The sequence below is a fragment of the Brachionichthys hirsutus genome, chromosome 10 (assembly GCF_040956055.1).
Source record: "Brachionichthys hirsutus isolate HB-005 chromosome 10, CSIRO-AGI_Bhir_v1, whole genome shotgun sequence".
NCBI classification, from domain to species: domain Eukaryota; kingdom Metazoa; phylum Chordata; class Actinopteri; order Lophiiformes; family Brachionichthyidae; genus Brachionichthys; species Brachionichthys hirsutus.
In genome coordinates, this window is record NC_090906.1 from 137003 (window position 1) to 157002 (window position 20000).

The window sequence follows — 20000 nt, forward strand, 5'->3', positions numbered from 1 at the left end:
CACTAAGCACATCTTTCTAGGAGAGTTTATGCGTTTGATTCAATTTCCTTTCTTTTGTAAGACATTAAGGACAAATAACAGAGAATGTACATAAATGTATATAATGAGAAAGTGCAGAGTAAATGTGACGGGTGGATCTCTATTTTTAACCGGACTCGCCTCCTCCTCTTGCTTTGATGTTTCTCGCTGGTTTTGTGTGTTCCGATATCGGGCCCGCTTGTTGCATGAACTAGCTTCTTGTCCGTGCGTCCGACAGTTCCCTGAAAAGCATCGTTAAATTTCAGTCCGGTTGTCAAAATAAGAAAAAAAAAATCTGCGAAACGTCATGAAATATTTTTTCGGCTAACGGACGTCTGGCTCCACGTTCTCCGGACTCCGGGACGGAAGGAGGAGACGCAGGGGGATCCGCCCTCTTCCTGGTTGAGCACACGGCAGCCATTTTTTCTCTGGCATCACACTCACTTCTTAGCTGTGTGAGCTAACGCTAGCTAATGCTAGCTAACGTTTCCATTCCTAGATGCAACAGGAAAGACGAAGTGTTTCTGAAATGTGAAGTCGCACAGATTTTAACATTTATCTAATTATTTAAACTCTCAAAATAAATCTCTTGGATGTTAGCTAGCGGTTTATCAAATGGCGCCCCCGGTGGGGTCCCGCAGGGCTCCTTCATTGTGCTCCTTCGTGTGCGACTGCTCTGGCCTCAAAGCGTATAAAGCGCTAAAGCAAAACCCCTACCAAATGAGGGCGGAGCTTCACACTTTACTGTGACATCAGAGGAAAATGGCCGCTGTGTGAGTACGGCCTATTGCAGTAAAAGAAGAATATGCTAACTTCTTATCCCCCTTTTGAAGTTTATTATAAGAAGTAACATTTTGGTGCAAAGTTTTCAATAATTGAAACTTCTTCCAGGTGTAACATGCTAATATCCTGTTAGCTTACAACAGGAATGCGTCACAAAATATCTTTATTGAAATGAAAATATGTTTGCGTTTTTCTTGGCTCAAGACAAAACTTTCTTTTCTTGCGGTACTGTTGCCATGGCAGCCATTTTGTTAACGTTTAGGCGATGTTTTTGTTGGGCTCAGACAAAATATTAGCATTGTAATTGTTTTGAAGCCACTTTCATCTGGTGTATCCCTTAAAGTCGGCTAATAGTTTAAGCTAAGCTAACGCGGCTAACCTGCAGATGCAGGTGTGCTGATCCCGGTCCGGTACCGTTGGACCCGGGAACCGCTGCATGTGTTTCCCGTTAGTGTTGTTGGTTTTTCTTCAGTGTTTTAAATCTTCTGTTCTGTGGAGCCGGAGCCGGAGCCGGAACCGGAACCGGAGCCGGAACCGGAGCCGGAACCGGAGCCGGGACCGGAGCCGGAACCGGAGCCGGAACCGGAGCCGGAACCGGACCGACTCACTGATCACTTCCTCTCCATTGAATGCAGTAACTTCTGGGCCAGTACTTTGTCTACTCAGTGCAATGCAGTTATCACAGTAATAGTATTTGGGTTTTTTGTATTGTACAGAACAAACGTGTAAAGATCAGTGAGGACAGGTGAGCCTTTGATCCTGTGATGGTGTTTAAAAGTCTTTCACCTGTACAGGTGTGAGTATTTCCCCGTCTTTTATAGAATAAAAATGTTTTTGGTGCAGTTTCACCCCGCGTCTGTTTATATTATATTTACCTGAGTATTAAACAGGTATTCTATTTACCTGAGTATTAAACAGGTGTGTTTGGACGGAAGACGACTTAAAGGTGTCCAGTTTCATCATAAACACAAAACGTCGCTTCAAACAGAAGATGTGAACGGATTTGTGCAGGATCCGGACCGAGGACTCGGTCCCTCTCTGGGTATCCGGACCGAGGACTCGGTCCCTCTCTGGGTATCCGGACCGTCCCGCTCCAGGATCCGGACCGAGGACTCGGTCCCTCTCTGGGTATCCGGACCGTCCCGCTCCAGGATCCGGACCGAGGACTCGGTCCCTCTCTGGGTATCCGGACCGTCCCGCTCCAGGATCCGGACCGAGGACTCGGTCCCTCTCTGGGTATCCGGACCGAGGACTCGGTTCCTCTCTGGGTATCCGGACCGTCCCGCTCCAGGATCCGGACCGAGGACTCGGTCCCTCTCTGGGTATCCGGACCGAGGACTCGGTCCCTCTCTGGGTATCCGGACCGTCCCGCTCCAGGATCCGGACCGAGGACTCGGTTCCCCTCTGGGTATCCGGACCGAGGACTCGGTCCCTCTCTGGGTATCCGGACCGAGGACTCGGTTCCTCTCTGGGTATCCGGACCGTCCCGCTCCAGGATCCGGACCGAGGACTCGGTCCCTCTCTGGGTATCCGGACCGAGGAGTCGGTCCCTCTCTGGGTATCCGGACCGAGGAGTCGGTCCCTCTCTGGGTATCCGGACCGTCCCGCTCCAGGATCCGGACCGAGGACTCGGTTCCTCCCTGAACGCAACCTGATCAGCGTCTTGATGCTGATCAGGTTGCGTTCAGGGCCACCGGACTGCTCTGCTCAGGCTGGAAGCGGATCAATCACTTTATCGATACTCCCGGATCAGAACTCCTGCCTGCCTGTGAGGTGACGTGTCCTCCACTAGAGGGAGCCCTGCTCCAGATAATGGAAGGAAGACCGGAAGCAGTTTATCTCGAGACGTCATTTAAAGTGTGTGTGTGTGTGTGTGTGTGTGTGTACCTGTGTGTGTGTGTGTGTGTGTGTGTGCGCGTGTGTGTGTGTGCGTGCGGGTCCATTATGAGACCTTCACGCCCTCCTTCCTAAACGTGCAAAGAATATCAGTAAATGAAGAGACAAAATAATTTATTCATCAAAATAAAATATCAACCGTGAAAACAATCATTTCAAAATAAAAGCGTCGTTTTACTATAGAAATTCTAAATGTATAAAGTCAGAACAGATGCTGCAGGACAGCGTCCCTCATTTCTGTCTCAAACAGATGCTGCAGGACAGCGTCCCTCATTTCTGTCTCAAACAGATGCTGCAGGACAGCGTCCTTCATTTCTGTCTCAAACAGATGCTGCAGGACAGCGTCCCTCATTTCTGTCTCAAACCGATGCTGCAGGACAGCGTCCCTCATTTCTGTCTCAAACAGATGCTGCAGGACAGCGTCCCTCATTTCTGTCTCAAACAGATGCTGCAGGACAGCGTCCCTCATTTCTGTCTCAAACAGATGCTGCAGGACAGCGTCCCTCATTTCTGTCTCAAACAGATGCTGCAGGACAGCGTCCCTCATTTCTGTCTCAAACAGATGCTGTTTGTCTTTGAGGACATAAATCAAAAACTTGCGTGACTTTGAAAACTAAACTTCATGTTTTCCAGCTGCCGTTACCATGGCAACGCATCAGGTACAGCCGGGTCGTGGAGTTCCTGCTTCCTTTCAGTTCAGTCAGACAAGTTCTAACGGGCGTTCCTTTCCTGCCCAGGCGTGGGCGGGGTCAGAGTTCACGTTACATCATTATGCTAACGTTATCCGACTTCTTGCTTACCTCACTGAACGGAACCAGAACCAGAACACGATCCAGTGCTTCTCGTAAGGATTCAGCATCCGGACGAAAAGCAGGAACAACCCGATTGATTAGCCGCCGCCGCCGTTAGCTTGACTTCCTGCAGACAGACATTCTTTCCAACGTCTTTGATCTGCCTGAAAATCAAATCAGCAAAATGTCATTAAAAGTCTCGATTACCTTCCCAGAGAAATCTCGTACAAACAAATCACAAACATTCCGTTGTTTCTAGCTCGCTAGCACGAGCTAACAACGATAGCCGCTAGCTTCTCCCTGGGATTGGAAATATCTGCTCCGAGCCCCTCAGGTGAGTCAGGTGAGCTAGCAGCCGGGAACAGCCTGCGGTGCTAGCGGTAGCAAATATTTAAACCAGCAGACGGAGATCATACCCCCCCCCCAGATCCCCCCAGACCCGCTCCACCATCACACCCCCACCCCCCCCCAGGCCCGCCCAGACCCCCCCAGACCCGCTCCACCATCACACCCCCACCCCCCCCCAGGCCCACCCAGACCCCCCCCCAGGCCCGCCCAGACCCCCCCAGACCCGCTCCACCATCACACCCCGTCACCGCTACCCACCCCCCCCAGGCCCGTGTTGTTTCTTTTATTATAAGAAACTTCTCATAAATCCATCCCTGCTGCTCTGACTCGGTTCTGGACCGACCCGTTTTACCTGTGCGTTGCCATGCCAACACAAACAGTCTCACCTTCAACAAGAACATATTTAGAGGCAGCAGATCTTTATATTGGACTAATTAAAGTATCCTATAAAACACAACAGCAGAGGAATAAATGGCTCCGCCCCTTTGGACAGGTGCGTTCTCGCTATAGGTCACGCTGCGAGTGACGCCGGCGGCTGTTTCAGGGCGTTGCCAGCAGAACCGAGCCGGAGCCGCCCTGCTTTTACGGCAGCAGGTTCCTTTGTGTCCCGGCGGACCTGCAGAGAATGATTAACCTGCCCACGTCTCCAGATTGTCCAGGTGAGACAGGACTTTGTCTCACCTGCCCGAAGCCGGGCTGAAATGTACAAATCAATTGTGCAAAAACGACGAAAACTGGATCAAAGGTCCAAAGAGGACGATCCGCCGGGTTCTGAGAGTCCGGCTGCTGAACCGACCCGGTCCATTCTGAAAGACCAACAAATGTTCTGGTTCTGGTTCTGGTCCTGGTCCTGTTCCTGGTTTTGGTCCAGTTCTGGTTCTGGTTCTGGTTCTACACAGTTTGGGTTTGAGCTAAATTATCATTCCGGGAGAATCTCACTTCATACTCAAATAATCCACCATTTTATTTTCCACATGAATTTTTATTTAACTGCATCCTGTTGCACAACAAACAAAAATAAAGACATTATTGTTGTTCATAATTATTTGTACATAAAAAAAATATTTTCCACACAAGTATAAAAAATTAAACAAGAATTCACATGGCGAATCTAAAATCCCACAACTTGGAAAAGAAGAAATTACAGTGGGGGGGGGGGGGGGCGCCCCCTGCTGGAGGCAACCGGCATAAAGATACGCTGGACCGATCGCGTCGTGCTTGTTTTAATCGTCAAAAACCGTTGCTTTTTAAGAGGCGCAGCAGAGTTAGCCGTTAGCTGTTAGCCGTTAGCCGTTAGCTGAGCGGCTAAAATACCTGTCCGAGAGCCGAACTGTCGCGTTAGCTAGGACGACGATGACGTCTCCTCGTTTTAGATTCACGTCGAACACAAAGATAATTTTCCAGTGATTATTTTTTACAACTCAAAAGTTCAATAAAATCAAACCGTTAAGCTTAACTTTAAATTTAAAGAGAACTAAAATTCTAATACAAAACTTGTTTATGATATAATTATCATTTATTGGTTTTGTGTTTGAGGATATTTGTACTGCGTGAATTTGTTTTCTGGTTTTCTGGTGAAATAAATAAATTCTACGAACACGAATATTTATTCCATTTCATTCTGAGCGCCTCGGCGTCAACGGGAACGACGTTCTAATCAGCTGATATTTTATTGATCACTCGCCCCACTGGAAGACATTTAAAAGGCAGACATGATTCTGATAATCTTATTGGCCGGTTTGAAGGGCATGTCAAGAAAAACAGTGACATCATACTGGGCGGAGTTTCAAATCAGCGTTGAAGAGAAAGCCGATGACGTCATGGAATTCATTCCTGAATTTCCTCGACACCGTTCCATTCTCCCGTTCTCGTACAAACGTCGTCAAGCTAACCCGCCGTTCATCCCGTTAGCCGCGCCGCTCGTTAGCCTGGCCAGGAATCATCTCAACAGGAGCCCGGTTGCTGTGGCAACTGGTGATGTCATGTATGCAAACATTGGCAAATGGTTTGACAGGAAGAACCCGCGCTCAGGTACGTTGCTATGGAGACTGTTATTGTTTGTATGGATATGACGTCTGATATTAACATTCGAAGTAAAAAAAGTCAAGTATAAATCTCGATACAAACTTATAAACAAATATTTACAAAGGAAATCCATTTCAAATTGATAAAACATGCTGAAAGTGATGATGATGATGATGATGAAAGGATCGGATGTAAAGAGCCGAGTCTGCGTGAATGTTCTCGTTTCGAGCCGCCGCCGTCTCGGAGCGCCTCGCTCGCCGTTCACCCGTTTTCCTCGTTCCACTTTTACGATCATTAAAGATGTTGACTTTATTCTTTTCGTCTAATATTACTTTGGATTTTCGGATATTTATGCATTTATTTTTTAAATCCGTCATTTGTTAGCCGTTAGCTTGGAATATAGATGCATCAAACTGTTCGGTGAAAGCTCAGCCAACGGTAATCCAATCGGTTAGCCTCTGTTAGCGTCGGCGCTCCGGGATGAAGCAGGCTCTGATTGGCTTACGGCTGCCGCTGCGTGTGTGTGCTTGTATCTACAGGTGTGTGTGGGCGTGCTAGTTCTGGTGACGCTTCATGTGCAGGGCCAGGTGGTCGGAGCGAGAGAAGCAGCGGCTGCAGGAGATGCACTTGAACGGTTTGGCGCCGGTGTGTTTCCGGTAGTGTCGGGTGAGCTCGTCCGACCGGGCGAAACGCCAGTCGCAGTTGTCCCACGTGCAACGGTACGGCTTCTCACCTGGAAGAGAGGGCGGCACAAACCGTTAGCGCTAACGGCATCAGCGCGGCTACAGTCGTGCTAACGCTAGCTACAGTATTTCACCAGCTTTCCTCAGATTAGACATGCTAATGTTAGCTACGTTAGCAGCTCGTCCCCCTCCTAACTGGATCCACACGGTGATCTGGATCAGCACCAGAAGGTTCTAGATTGTTCTGGTATCTTTAAGCACCAACATGAAAAGTCAGTGAATCAGAGCTGAGTTTTATTTTTAAGTGATTCTTAATCCAGAAATGGTTTAATGTTAAAATGTAATATTTGTTCCTGACCTCATTCTGGATCAGAACCAGGAGACATGATGGTTCAGATCGGACCCCTTCGTGACTGGGATGTCTGGTGAGTTAATTTAATGCAGGATTTACAAGATAGGATTTTCTGAATTATAAGTAAATGGGAAAATCCAGACGTTTCTATCTTTCAGAATTTAATGGATCCAAGTTGGACCTGGACCATCTTCAGATTTTATTGACCCAGATCCATCCAGCAGGTTTTATGTAATCCTGCTAACAACCCTTGGTGAGGTAATCAAACACGCCCCCAGTCAGAAGAGCGACGAACCCTCAACACTCTGAACCCGCCGCCGCCCAACGGCGAGCTAATCATCAACAGGCTGCTGAGCAAACAGCTCAGTCGTCTGTCACGCCACAAGCACGGCGGCGAGGAGATAAGGGCGGGGCCAATGGGGGCCAACGGGGCCAACGGGGCCAACGGGAGCCAACCGGCCCAACGGGAGCCAACGGGGCCCACGGGGCCAACGGGAGCCAACCGGCCCAACGGGAGCCAACGGGGCCCACGGGGCCAACGGGAGCCAACGGGGCCCGCGGGGCCAACGGGGGCCGACGGGGGCCAACGGGGGCCAACCGGCCCAACGGGAGCCAACGGGGCCCACGGGGCCAACGGGAGCCAACGGGGCCCGCGGGGCCAACGGGGGCCAACGGGGGCCAACCGGCCCAACGGGAGCCAACGGGGCCCAACGGGGCCCACGGGGCTGTTTTTAGCCACTTTAACGGCGACGTCCTGCGTCCGACCTGCGTCCGACCACGGGCACCTCCCGACTCCCGACGCCGGGTCAGGACCTTTTATCGGATCACCAGATTGAACTTCCTGCTCAGCGGCCCCATCAGGCCTCCAGGGAACTCAAATAAACTCAAATAAAGATCCTCCACCGATAAGGTGGGCGGTTACCATGGAGGCGGGGCTAAATGAATGCAGGAATTCTTTCCCACTTCCTTGAACATTGTTTGAGGTTCATTAAAGTCAACGAGACGAAGACGGCGGCCACGAAGACAAAGACGCCGCCGCGTTCCAGGCGTAATGAGGCCATAATGTTTCTGCTATCTCACGTATTTCATGTGGACCGAAGGCGTGGACTCGTCCAAGCAAAGGGACAACCGATCAAGCGGGAAAACTTTCTACAACCAGGAAGAGAATAAATAAGAAAAGAGCTGTAAATAAAATACAGATAAAAACATAGCTGGACTAGCATGAAGCTCCATAGTGGACTTAACATGCTTAACGTGCTAACATTAACTGCTAACATTAGCTGCAGTATTTGACCAGGTGTTTCCTCAGGTTAGAAGTGCTAACATCATGATGGTGTGTGGGCGGAGTCAGAGGATTATAAGGGACATTTATAAAACTCAGAGCGTCTGTTGGAGCTACAAATACGTTAGTCATCCTTGCTAGCTTAGATAACATTACAAATAAGGGCTGACTATTGTTAGCTATGTAGCATGCTAACACAGGCTCCTTGTGCCAAGGCTAGCTCGTTGATTTATTTGTGCTTTTTTTCCCAGGAGGATGAACAACGATCACGTCAGGATAAGAAGAGTTTAAAGACACGGGAAATGTAGCTTTGTGCTACAATCGCTCCGATAACGTAATCGGGTACAGCTGGTCCCGACTTGGCGACGGAGTTCTGTTCTGAGCACCTGTCGCTAAACGACTTTGTTGTTCAACGACGACCCAGCGCTAACAGCGCCAGGTCACCTGGCTGCGGGCTAATTTATTTTAACACTAGCTAGCCGTCTGAACCTGCGGAGACGTTCCCTTAGACGTTCCCTTAGCTTTGTACGCTAGCGGCGACGCTGCTGCCACAACCCAACTTCCCTCCCGGGATCTATAAAGCCTCATCTTATCGGTTTATGACCGACAGACATCTGTTTGCAAAGCTTTCACATCGGAGGAGGTTTTATCACGCGAGTAAATCTGCTAAATCCAGGTGTCATGCTGCCACAGGTATCGCCTTACAGAACAAACCCGCCTCCCCCCATTCTGCAAACGTTCCAGCTTCCTCCTCCATCCTCAGAGAGACGGAAAAGCAGGAGGAACTGGTTCTGCCTTCCCGCCTTTCTTCTCACCTCCCTCCCCCTCCTTTGTTCCCGTCAGAGTGGCGGCAGGTACGAGCACGCCGGGGGAAAACCGAACCTCCTGAGCAAGCTAATCCCACTCCTCTTCTTCATTCCCACTCCTCTTCGTTCCTGGATGGCCGCTGAGTGCGGGAGACAGAACGCTGGGAGAAGCCACAGAACCGGATGTCTGAGACGGCGCCGTTCCGACCCGGTTCATGAACGGAACTCCCTCCGGGTTTTACCAGTAATCCCAACGAAGGCGCTCCGAGGCTGATCGGTTATTGATGGGGACTGAAACCAACCTTACAGCGAGAGGCTACGTAACGAGTTTTAACAAGCTAGTCTGACAAGCTAGCGTTGTGCTAACGAGCTAGCATTTCTACATCAAAACAACTCAACTATTTACGTCTCTGGACGACAAGCAGCTTTTTAACGAGGCTTTTCTTCAGACAAAAAACAAGCTAGCAGGATTCAAGACAACTGCAGCTGTGAGCCAAAAGCTAACGCTATGCTAAAAGGTTCAACGGATAGCTGTAAACCAGAAAGCTAACGCTATGCTAAAAGGTTCAACGGATAGCTGTAAACCAGAAAGCTAACGCTATGCTAAAAGGTTCAACGGATAGCTGTAAACCAGAAAGCTAACGCTATGCTATGTTGCATGAATCCACATCCTTCAGCCAATCACCAGTCGGCGCTCGTCCGTCACTCTTACCTGTGTGCGTCCGTTGGTGAGCCTTCAGGTGGGAGCTCTTTGTGTAAACTTTGGTACAGCCTGAAAAGGAACCACAGAAGAAGACACTGTTCACCTGGGGGACATGGAGACGTCCTCCAGCTCGTCTTAGTGACGTCTCAGCTTTGGTAGGAAAGGTTCCAAACATGTTTTTATTAATGAATGACGTGGGGCGACAGGCCACGCCCACCTACGGGTGATCGTTCAGGTTGAATTAGCACGTCTTTGTTTTTCTGATGCGTCTTCACCCGGATGTTGATCGGACGGATCATTCCTGCTAAAGCGTGGACGGGACGAGTGAAATCGATCCGGGGCGGGGCTTTACACGGTGGCCCCGCCCCGGCTGATAATGGGCCTCGTTATTTACCCTGGGTGTGGCGGGGCAGATAATGGATGCAGACTGGAAGGCCTGGATAGCGACGCTACGGGTAGCAGTACTACAGCGGTACTTGGTGATAGTACCTGGTATGAGCCCCGCCCCCCCAAAAACAAGCCAGTAAAACGCTGCCGTCGGCGTAGCGACGCGGCGAGTATGAAAGTAAGGCTCCGCCCACTTCCTGTCTGCTTGTTTTTGAGCTTTAGCATTCGTGGCTACACCTATAGAGTTGTGTTTTAGCTAATGCTGTTAGCATTAGCGCTCACTAATGGATTACCTGGGAAGTCGCAGAAGTGGACCCGCCTCTTCTCCAGCTCGGGGTTGTTCCGCCGGTTGTACTTGGGCCCCGTGAGGACGCCCTGTCCGTGCGTCATCAGCAGGGCGTGGGGGGACAGCCCCGTGATCTTGATCCCTCCCAGACGCTGCCGGTACGGCGGCGGCGCCGGGGCCGCCACGCCGAGCGGGTCCGCACGGCCGTCCGGGCTGCCGGGCTGCGAGTTGGGGGGCGACGGCGGCAGACTGTGGGGCCCCGTGTTCTGGGCCGAGCCGGCCGGGGGGGGCTGGTAGTAACCGTGGTGATGGGGCTGCTCTGCCATCATGTAGCTACCGCTCCCGAGGTTCATCATGGTTCTGGCGCCGGGGGGGCCGTGGGCTGGGCTGGGGTGGGACAGAGTCATGGTGAGGTCGGCACAGCTGGAGATGGGCATGTGGTAGACCTGCTGCTGGGGGGCCGGGGGCCCGATGTGAAGCTCCGAGTCCAGATGCTGCTGGGGGCCGGGGGGGACGCCCACCGCGCCTCTGGACCGCATGTCCGGTTTGATAAAGACGTTGTTGACCACAGGCGGGACGCTGAAGACGGAGGTGAAGTCCGGCAGGGCCTGGGGGGCGGCGGAGCAGGGCACCTCCAGCCCGGGCTCCGTCTTTATCTGCTGGGGGGTCAGGGTCTTGCTGCTGGGCCGGTAGAGGCCGGTGCGCAGGTGCGTGGTGCCGGGGAGGATCACGTTGATGTTCAGGCTGTAGGGGACGGCTTTGTCCTCAGAGAAGTACTCGTCCACCACGGAGGCGCTCTCTCGGCGGTACTTCCTGTCCGTGGACTCGGTGGGGAGACTCAGGAGAGGACCGACCTGGGGGAGGTACTTGTCCAACTCCAGCTGAGTCTGAAAGACACAAAGCGGGGACAGTTAGAGGACGACGCCCGTCTGGAGCGTCCCAGTAAAACCGCTCAGGGGACAGCGATCAAGCTGCAGCACGTGGACACGCCCTTCTGGGACCAATGAGGACTTCCTGTTAGCATTAGCATTCATAGCTTTACATAGCAGCTCTTTAGTCAGTGGCTTGTTTGTGTCTGCTCCTCGTCTCTCCCTCCTACCTGTCCCCATCTCTCTCTCCCTCCTACCTGTCCTCGTCTCTCCCTCCTACCTGTCCTCGTCTCTCCCTCCTACCTGTCCCCATCTCTCTCTCCCTCCTACCTGTCCTCGTCTCTCCCTCCTACCTGTCCCCATCTCTCTCTCCCTCCTACCTGTCCTCGTCTCTCCCTCCTACCTGTCCCCATCTCTCTCTCCCTCCTACCTGTCCTCGTCTCTCCCTCCTACCTGTCCCCATCTCTCTCTCCCTCCTACCTGTCCTCGTCTCTCCCTCCTACCTGTCCCCATCTCTCTCTCCTTCCTACCTGTCCTCGTGGTCGTGGTTCCGTCCATTTAAATAAAGTTGGGATGGATTTCAGGATCTTTGGATGAATGACGGCGAGACGGGGGAGGGATTAACGGAGACGGGAACTATTAAGGCCGTCCGAGAGATGTTGGTACCAGGAGCTCCGCCCCCTCCATCGCCCCCCCCCCCCCCCCCCTTCATGCCTAACATTCCTGTTTCCCAGTGGAGCTCACTGCCCTGACCAACCGCCAACCGCCACGACCCGGAGCCGGAGCGGAGCCGGAGCGGAGCGGAGCCGACCTCGAAGCATCGCCGGAGAATTAAACACCGGAGGAGGAGCAGGAGGAGGAGGAGGAGGAGCAGGAGGAGGAGGAGGAGGCGCCGGTCCTACACAAACGCATCCATCCATCTACATCCAGCCAGGTGAGACCTGGAGGCGGAGCCAGAGGGGTTACCTGGTTGGACGGTGGACTGGGAGACAGCTTTCAACCAATGACACGCTGCACGCAGGTGTGGGCGTCGCCTCCGAAGAGGTGGCGGATGGAGCTGATTGGATGAACGGAGGCAAAGAAAAGCAAAACAAAGGCTGAAGGAGGGGAGGAGCCTATCACAATCACCGCCGACTCACCTTCAGCAAACAATGAAGGTGGAGAAAGCCTCAAGAGAAACCTCAACCCAGAACCCAACCGGTCCAGGACCAGCAACCCCCGGTCCGGGGGGGGCGGCGCCGAAGCAGACGGGACACATTCAGCCGTCCTTCGCTCCACCCCTGGACCGCCCCCTCCCAACGGGGTCTGGATCAGAACCAGGACGCGTTTCATGGTGGTCCTGATCGGACCCCTTCATAAGTAAATGGGAAAATCCAGATGTTTCCGGATCCGGACGGGAATCCGGATCAAACTCAGGATTTAATGGATCCAAGCTAGACCAGGACCATCTCCAGGTTTTATTGATCCAGATCCATCCAGCAGACAGACAGACAGACAGAAACAAACCAAACCCGTTTCCATGGAAACAACAATTTCCTTTGAGCAGCAGATCCATCCACGCGATTGGCTGATGTCAAAGAACAGCAGCCTATCAAATCGCTGCTCGGAGGTCACGTGATCAACCCGTTTGTTTACAGATGGACAGAATTCATTGGCCTCGCCTTCGAGAAGTCAGGCCACGCCTCCCGGCCCGATCCAACGGTTCCTGGTTGGGCCGTCTTTTTGAAGCTTCCCGTCCTGCGTGCCGTTAAACGGTCCAAGCCCAGGCCCCCCGCCCCCCGCCCCCGGTTGCTCGGAGACGAGCCCATCTTCCAGACCGGCGGTTAATAATTGGAGAACCTGAACGCTGAACGACCTCCGCTCAGAACCCGCCTCATAGCGGCTCTTATCGGGCCGCGGCGTCTTTATGGGACGGGGGGGGGGGCTTTCCGGTCTTTGGTCCAACATGCCCATCCTTCATGGGTTCGAGTCTCTTTCACAGGTCCCAGTCCCGGTTCAGGACGTCCCCCCGCGGAGGTCCGGCTCACTTCCTGTAAACGGCTCGACCGTCGGATGCTTTATGGTTCCGCTCGGGAAAGGTGAGCGTCCATCGCTAGCGTTAGCTAGCGCACGTTAGCATGTCTCACCTGAGGAAACACCTGGATGAACACTAAATACAGCCGAAGCTAACGTTAGCATCGTTCACGTAGAACCCAATCACGGCGGGAACGCCGCTGACGATGGCGCCGCCCACTTCCAGATCATCCTGACAAAATGACGTCGGCTTGTTTTGGTTCGGAGCCATTAAAGAGCCCGCCGGGCATGATGGGTAACAATGACATCATCAAACCAAACAATGAGTCTCCGACCTGGCAACCTGATACCAGGACCGATTTGTCTGCGTGGGTTCTCTCCGGGTTCTCCCTGTGTCTGCGTGGGTTCTCTCCGGGTTCTCCCCGTGTCTGCGTGGGTTCTCTCCGGGTTCTCCCCGTGTCTGCCTGGGTTCTCTCCGGGTTCTCCCCGTGTCTGCGTGGGTTCCCTCCGGGTTCTCCCCGTGTCTGCGTGGGTTCCCTCCGGGTTCTCTCCGTGTCTGCGTGGGTTCTCTCCGGGTTCTCCCCGTGTCTGCGTGGGTTCTCTCCGGGTTCTCCCCGTGTCTGCGTGGGTTCCCTCCGGGTTCTCTCCCTAACGGCGCCTGCTAGCTTCAGAACGATGACATCACGTCAGACGGCGCCGTGCGAGCTCAGACTCGCCGGCTGTCGACATTTGCTCTGATGCAAATCACGCGAGCGAGTCGTCCTGTAAGTCAAAGCGTTATTCAAAGCAGAACCGTCCCAGAACCGTCCCAGAACCGTCCAAGCCGGTCCCATTCCGGTCCCAGCCCGGTCCAAGCCGGTCCCAGGCCGGTCCCAGCCGGTCCCATCCCGGTCCCATCCCGGTCCCAGCACGCCGTTTGATCATTCGGCGTGACTGCACCCCGCTCCGGCGCTGCCCGCTGGAAACGGGTCTCGTCAGCGTTTTATTCTGGAATTACTGCCCAGAAGCGGCTTCAGATTTAATCCAGAATAAAACGACACAAATAAAAACAACAAAAGGAAGGGAGGGGTCGGAGCTCGGGACCGTTCAGGGGGCGCTCACGGGTCAGGTACGCTGAACACACCTGCCGGCCGGTTTATCGAGCTTCTCAGGACACCCGGCCCAGCTGCCCCGGGGTCGCCACGAACCGGAGGTGGGACACACCTGGCTCAACAGGTATGTCCCACAGAGCAGCAACCCGGAACCAGCCGGTCCGGTTCCACCGGATCGAAACAGTCTCGAACGGGATCACGTGACCAAATGCGATCAAAACGAACCCGGATCATGACGAGGCGGCGCGCGCGTCAACCTGCTCCTTCATCACGTGATCGGATCCACGCTACTGTGACAGCCCCCCCCCCCACAGCGTGTTTACAGGTAAACATTCCTAAAGTCGATGTTTACCTGCTTCACAGATCTACAAAGAAACGTTTCCGGTAAAGGCCTGAACGCCCGAGCCGCGTTCACGCGCCCCAGGTGAGCGTTCCCCGCCGCGTCAGGTGCGTGTCGGACTTTGAGCCGCTTCCTCTCACAGGTAAAAGCTGCCCGGCAGGTAAAGCGCGATCAGCCTGCAGCGGCGTAATCCGAGCCAAACACCTGCAGCAGGTACGCGCCTCGCGAGCACGACTGGACCAGGCCGGAGCTCCGGTTCCCGGTTCCCGGTTCCCGGTTCCCGACTCTCACCGCGGGCTTGACGTCCTCGAACACGCACGCGTCCTCGGCTCCAGCCATCCGCACCGGCTTCAGCTGCGTGAACACCGCGCGCTCTTCTGACATCACGAATAACCTTCAGGTGAGTCGCAGGTAAAACAGGATCGTGGCGCTGCGCACTGCGGAATAATCCCACGGGCCGCCCTCTCTTCTGAGCCGAAGGTAGGATACACCTGAACTCATGTCCGGACCTGCCACCTGGAGCTGACGAGGGCCAATCAGCTGCGAGGAGGGAGGGACTCACCTGAGAAACAAATAGCTGCAGGAGTGGAAAACGTTTCAACCACAAACGGGGGGAGAATCACTTTCACGAGATTTGTTTATTTCTATTTCTATTTAAATTTCATTTAATTAAGGTCATCACCTGCTGGACATGTTTATTACTACTGAACATGTTTATTACTACTAAACATGTTTATTACTACTGAACATGTTTATTACTACTGAACATGTTTATTACTGCTGAACATGTTTATTACTGCTGGACATGTTTATTACTACTGAACATGTTTATTACTACTGAACATGTTTATTACTACTGAACATGTTTATTACTGCTGAACATGTTTATTACTGCTGGACATGTTTATTACTACTGAACATGTTTATTACTACTGAACATGTTTATTACTGCTGAACATGTTTATTACTGCTGAACATGTTTATTACTGCTGGACATGTTTATTACTACTGAACATGTTTATTACTACTGGACATGTTTATTACTACTGGACATGTTTATTACTACTGGACATGTTTATTACTACTGAACATGTTTATTACTACTGAACATGTTTATTACTGCTGGACATGTTTATTACTACTGAACATGTTTATTACTACTGAACATGTTTATTACTGCTGAACATGTTTATTACTGCTGGACATGTTTATTACTACTGAACATGTTTATTACTACTGAACATGTTTATTACTGCTGAACATGTTTATTACTGCTGAACATGTTTATTACTGCTGGACATGTTTATTACTACTGGACATGTTTATTACTACTGAACATGTTTATTACTACTGAACATGTTTATTACTGCTGAACATGTTTATTACTACTGGACATGTTTATTGCTACTGGACATGTTTATTACTACTGGACATGTTTATTACTACTGGACATGTTTATTACTACTGAACATGTTTATTACTACTGAACATGTTTATTACTGCTGAACATGTTTATTACTACTGAACATGTTTATTACTACTGAACATGTTTATTACTGCTGAACATGTTTATTACTGCTGAACATGTTTATTACTACTGGACATGTTTATTACTGCTGAACATGTTTATTACTGCTGAACATGTTTATTGCTGCTGAACATGTTTATTACTACTGAACATGTTTATTACTGCTGAACATGTTTATTACTACTGGACATGTTTATTGCTACTGGACATGTTTATTACTACTGGACATGTTTATTACTACTGGACATGTTTATTACTACTGAACATGTTTATTACTACTGAACATGTTTATTACTGCTGAACATGTTTATTACTACTGAACATGTTTATTACTACTGAACATGTTTATTACTGCTGAACATGTTTATTACTGCTGAACATGTTTATTACTACTGGACATGTTTATTACTACTGAACATGTTTATTACTGCTGAACATGTTTATTACTGCTGAACATGTTTATTACTACTGGACATGTTTATTACTGCTGAACATGTTTATTACTGCTGAACATGTTTATTGCTGCTGAACATGTTTATTACTGCTGAACATGTTTATTAGTACTGAACATGTTTATTACTACTGAACATGTTTATAATTACTGGACATGTTTATTACTACTGGACATGTTTATTACTACTGGACATGTTTATTACTACTGGACATGTTTATTACTACTGGACATGTTTATTACTACTGAACATGTTTATTACTACTGAACATGTTTATTACTACTGGACATGTTTATTACTACTGAACATGTGTATTACTGCTGAACATGTTTATTACTACTGAACATGTTTATTACTACTGAACATGTTTATTACTACTGAACATGTTTATTACTACTGGACATGTTTATTACTACTGGACATGTTTATTACTACTGGACATGTTTATTACTACTGGACATGTTTATTACTACTGAACATGTTTATTACTGCTGAACATGTTTATTACTACTGGACATGTTTATTGCTACTGGACATGTTTATTACTACTGGACATGTTTATTACTACTGGACATGTTTATTACTACTGAACATGTTTATTACTACTGAACATGTTTATTACTGCTGAACATGTTTATTACTACTGAACATGTTTATTACTACTGAACATGTTTATTACTGCTGAACATGTTTATTACTGCTGAACATGTTTATTACTACTGGACATGTTTATTACTACTGGACATGTTTATTACTACTGGACATGTTTATTACTGCTGAACATGTTTATTACTGCTGAACATGTTTATTACTGCTGAACATGTTTATTGCTACTGAACATGTTTATTACTGCTGAACATGTTTATTAGTACTGAACATGTTTATTACTACTGAACATGTTTATAATTACTGAACTGGACCAGACCGGAGCAGACTGGACTGGACCGTACTGGACTGGACCGAACTGAACCAGACTGGACCGGACTGGACTGGACCGTACTGGACTGGACCGAACTGAACCAGACTGGACCGGACTGGACTGGACCGTACTGGACTGGACCGAACTGAACCAGACTGGACCGGACTGGACTGGACCGGACTGGACCGGACTAGACCGAACTGGACCCGACAAGACCGGACCGGACTGGACCATAAAAGGAAGTACAACATGGATGCAGGAAACGGTTCTCTGGAGGACCCGAGTCCACCCACCCATCGGTCCTTTTGATGATGTAACACGTAACACAGGAAGTGAGCCGCGACCCTGACTGTGTGGTGCGTCTTGTTCCAGCAGGTAGAACCGGTGATGAATCTTTAGTCAGAGACGATATCAGAAATATTCCGCTGAGGTTTTTCCTTCGTTCCGCCTGAGATAGAAATGGAACCAACAACCTTCCTGAACCATTTTAACTCAGCTTTCCATCCTGAGTGAATTTAATATTTACATCCGTCATTTAACTGGAGGACAAACAGAATAAAGTGAAATGTCTGTGTGAGTGAAAACAACCAGGAACGCTCCTCTAGGAGGCGCTAATGGGCGGCACGTGATCGCGGAACCGCGTCTTCTAGCGGAGACTTGCTCGTTAAACGTGATGCTAACACGTAGCTTCCATCGGGCTAAACAGCGCCGAGGCTTCACGTCTGGCGGGTCGGTCTAATTTATTCTGTTTATAGAGAGGAGAAGAAGAATCCGGCTACGATCAAAGCGCCGACGCTACACAAACGTTCTGAGACTGACGCAACTCGTTCTGCAGCATTTGGTGCCGACACCAGCGCTAATGCTAACATGCTACGCCAGCATGTTGCATCATCTTTGTGGAGCTTGCATGCTAACAATGCTTAATTATTCAGTATAATTAGGCAATAAATATAAATATGTCCTGATGACCAATACAAACAACATGAGGGTATGGGGGCGGGGCTTTATATTCACCTTTGTTTGGAACAGGGTGGAGGACACACAACATGAGACCGTCCTACAGCCGTTCCTGTGTTCATTGTGGGCGGTGTTAATGGGACGATTACATCATCAAACATTATTGATTATATATGACATCATCAGCTAACCTCAGGTAAACGCTGTATTAAACAATCACTAGAGGAGTGATGTCACAGCGATGCTCCGCCCTCTTTTACCTTCACTCCCAGCGCGTTTAAAGGGTTGGTTTTTGGACCAGGACGGGACGCTTGGGACCAGGACGGGGCGGTTTGGACGGGACGGTTTGGACCGGGTTAGGGATGTTTAGACCGGGACGGGACGGTTTGGGATGGGACGGTTTGGACCGGGACGGGACGTTTGGGACGGGGCGGTTTGGACCCAGGTCCCACTGAGGTAAAGTTTTACTGCACAGTAAAGCAGCTCAGAGACTTTAGTCTGCAGTAACGTGATGGACCGGTTCAGACTCCAGTCTGGGACGGAGTCCAGCAGCTCCAGCATGCAGACAGTGAACAGAATGTTCTGGAGCGGATCCGCAGGAATGACAGAACCGGGCCAAGACTCAGACGTTCTCCAGACAACAGGCGCTGATCACGTAAAGACGACGCTGAAAACCGGATTCTAATTCAAAGTCTTTTGTGTTTTTGTGTATCCAGAATATCAAAAGCTTAAATGTGCTGATGAATAGAGTTGAGTGGAGATAAACCCCCCCCCCCCCCCCCCCCCTTCGAGCTGTTTTACCGTGTGGACCTGGACTATTTTACCGTGTGGACCTGGACCGTTTCACCGTGTGAACCTGGACTGTTTCACCGTGTGGACCTGGACCGTTTCACCGTGTGAACCTGGACTGTTTCACCGTGTGAACCTGGACCGTTTCACCGTGTGAACCTGGACCGTTTCACCGTGTGGACCTGGACCGTTTTACCGTGTGAACCTGGACTGTTTCACCGTGTGAACCTGGACCGTTTCACCGTGTGAACCTGGACCGTTTCACCGTGTGAACCTGGACCGTTTCACCGTGTGGACCTGGACCGTTTCACCGTGTGAACCTGGACCGTTTCACCGTGTGGACCTGGACCGTTTCACCATGTGGACCTGGACTGTTTCACCGTGTGAACCTGGACCGTTTCACCGTGTGGACCTGGACTGTTTCACCGTGTGGACCTGGACCGTTTCACCGTGTGGACCTGGACTGTTTCACCGTGTAAAGTCGTCACACAGACAGAACTGGTCCAACCTGCGATGGACGACGCCTCCGTCTGGATCAGGTAAAAAGCGACATTAATCAGCAGGTGGGATGACATCACAGATCTGTGGGCGGGGACGGGGAAATGAGCAGCTTTGATTGGCTGTCCGGCCTCCGAGGCCTTGTTGACTGAAGGAGGAACAGCCTCTGATTGTTCCCAGGAAT

General features: G+C 50.5%; 1 protein-coding gene across 1 annotated transcript; it reads right to left on the reverse strand.

The window, feature by feature from the left end:
* Window positions 1-4810: 4810 nt before the first annotated feature.
* Window positions 4811-15093, reverse strand: klf5l (Kruppel like factor 5 like). The gene is made up of 4 exons (XM_068744651.1): window positions 14965-15093; window positions 10368-11247; window positions 9697-9756; window positions 4811-6594 (listed from the first exon to the last, which is right to left on the reverse strand). Exons 1-4 carry the CDS (start codon window positions 15055-15057, stop codon window positions 6416-6418), a joined length of 1212 nt encoding a protein of 403 aa, XP_068600752.1. The 5' UTR covers window positions 15058-15093; the 3' UTR covers window positions 4811-6415.
* Window positions 15094-20000: the final 4907 nt, after the last annotated feature.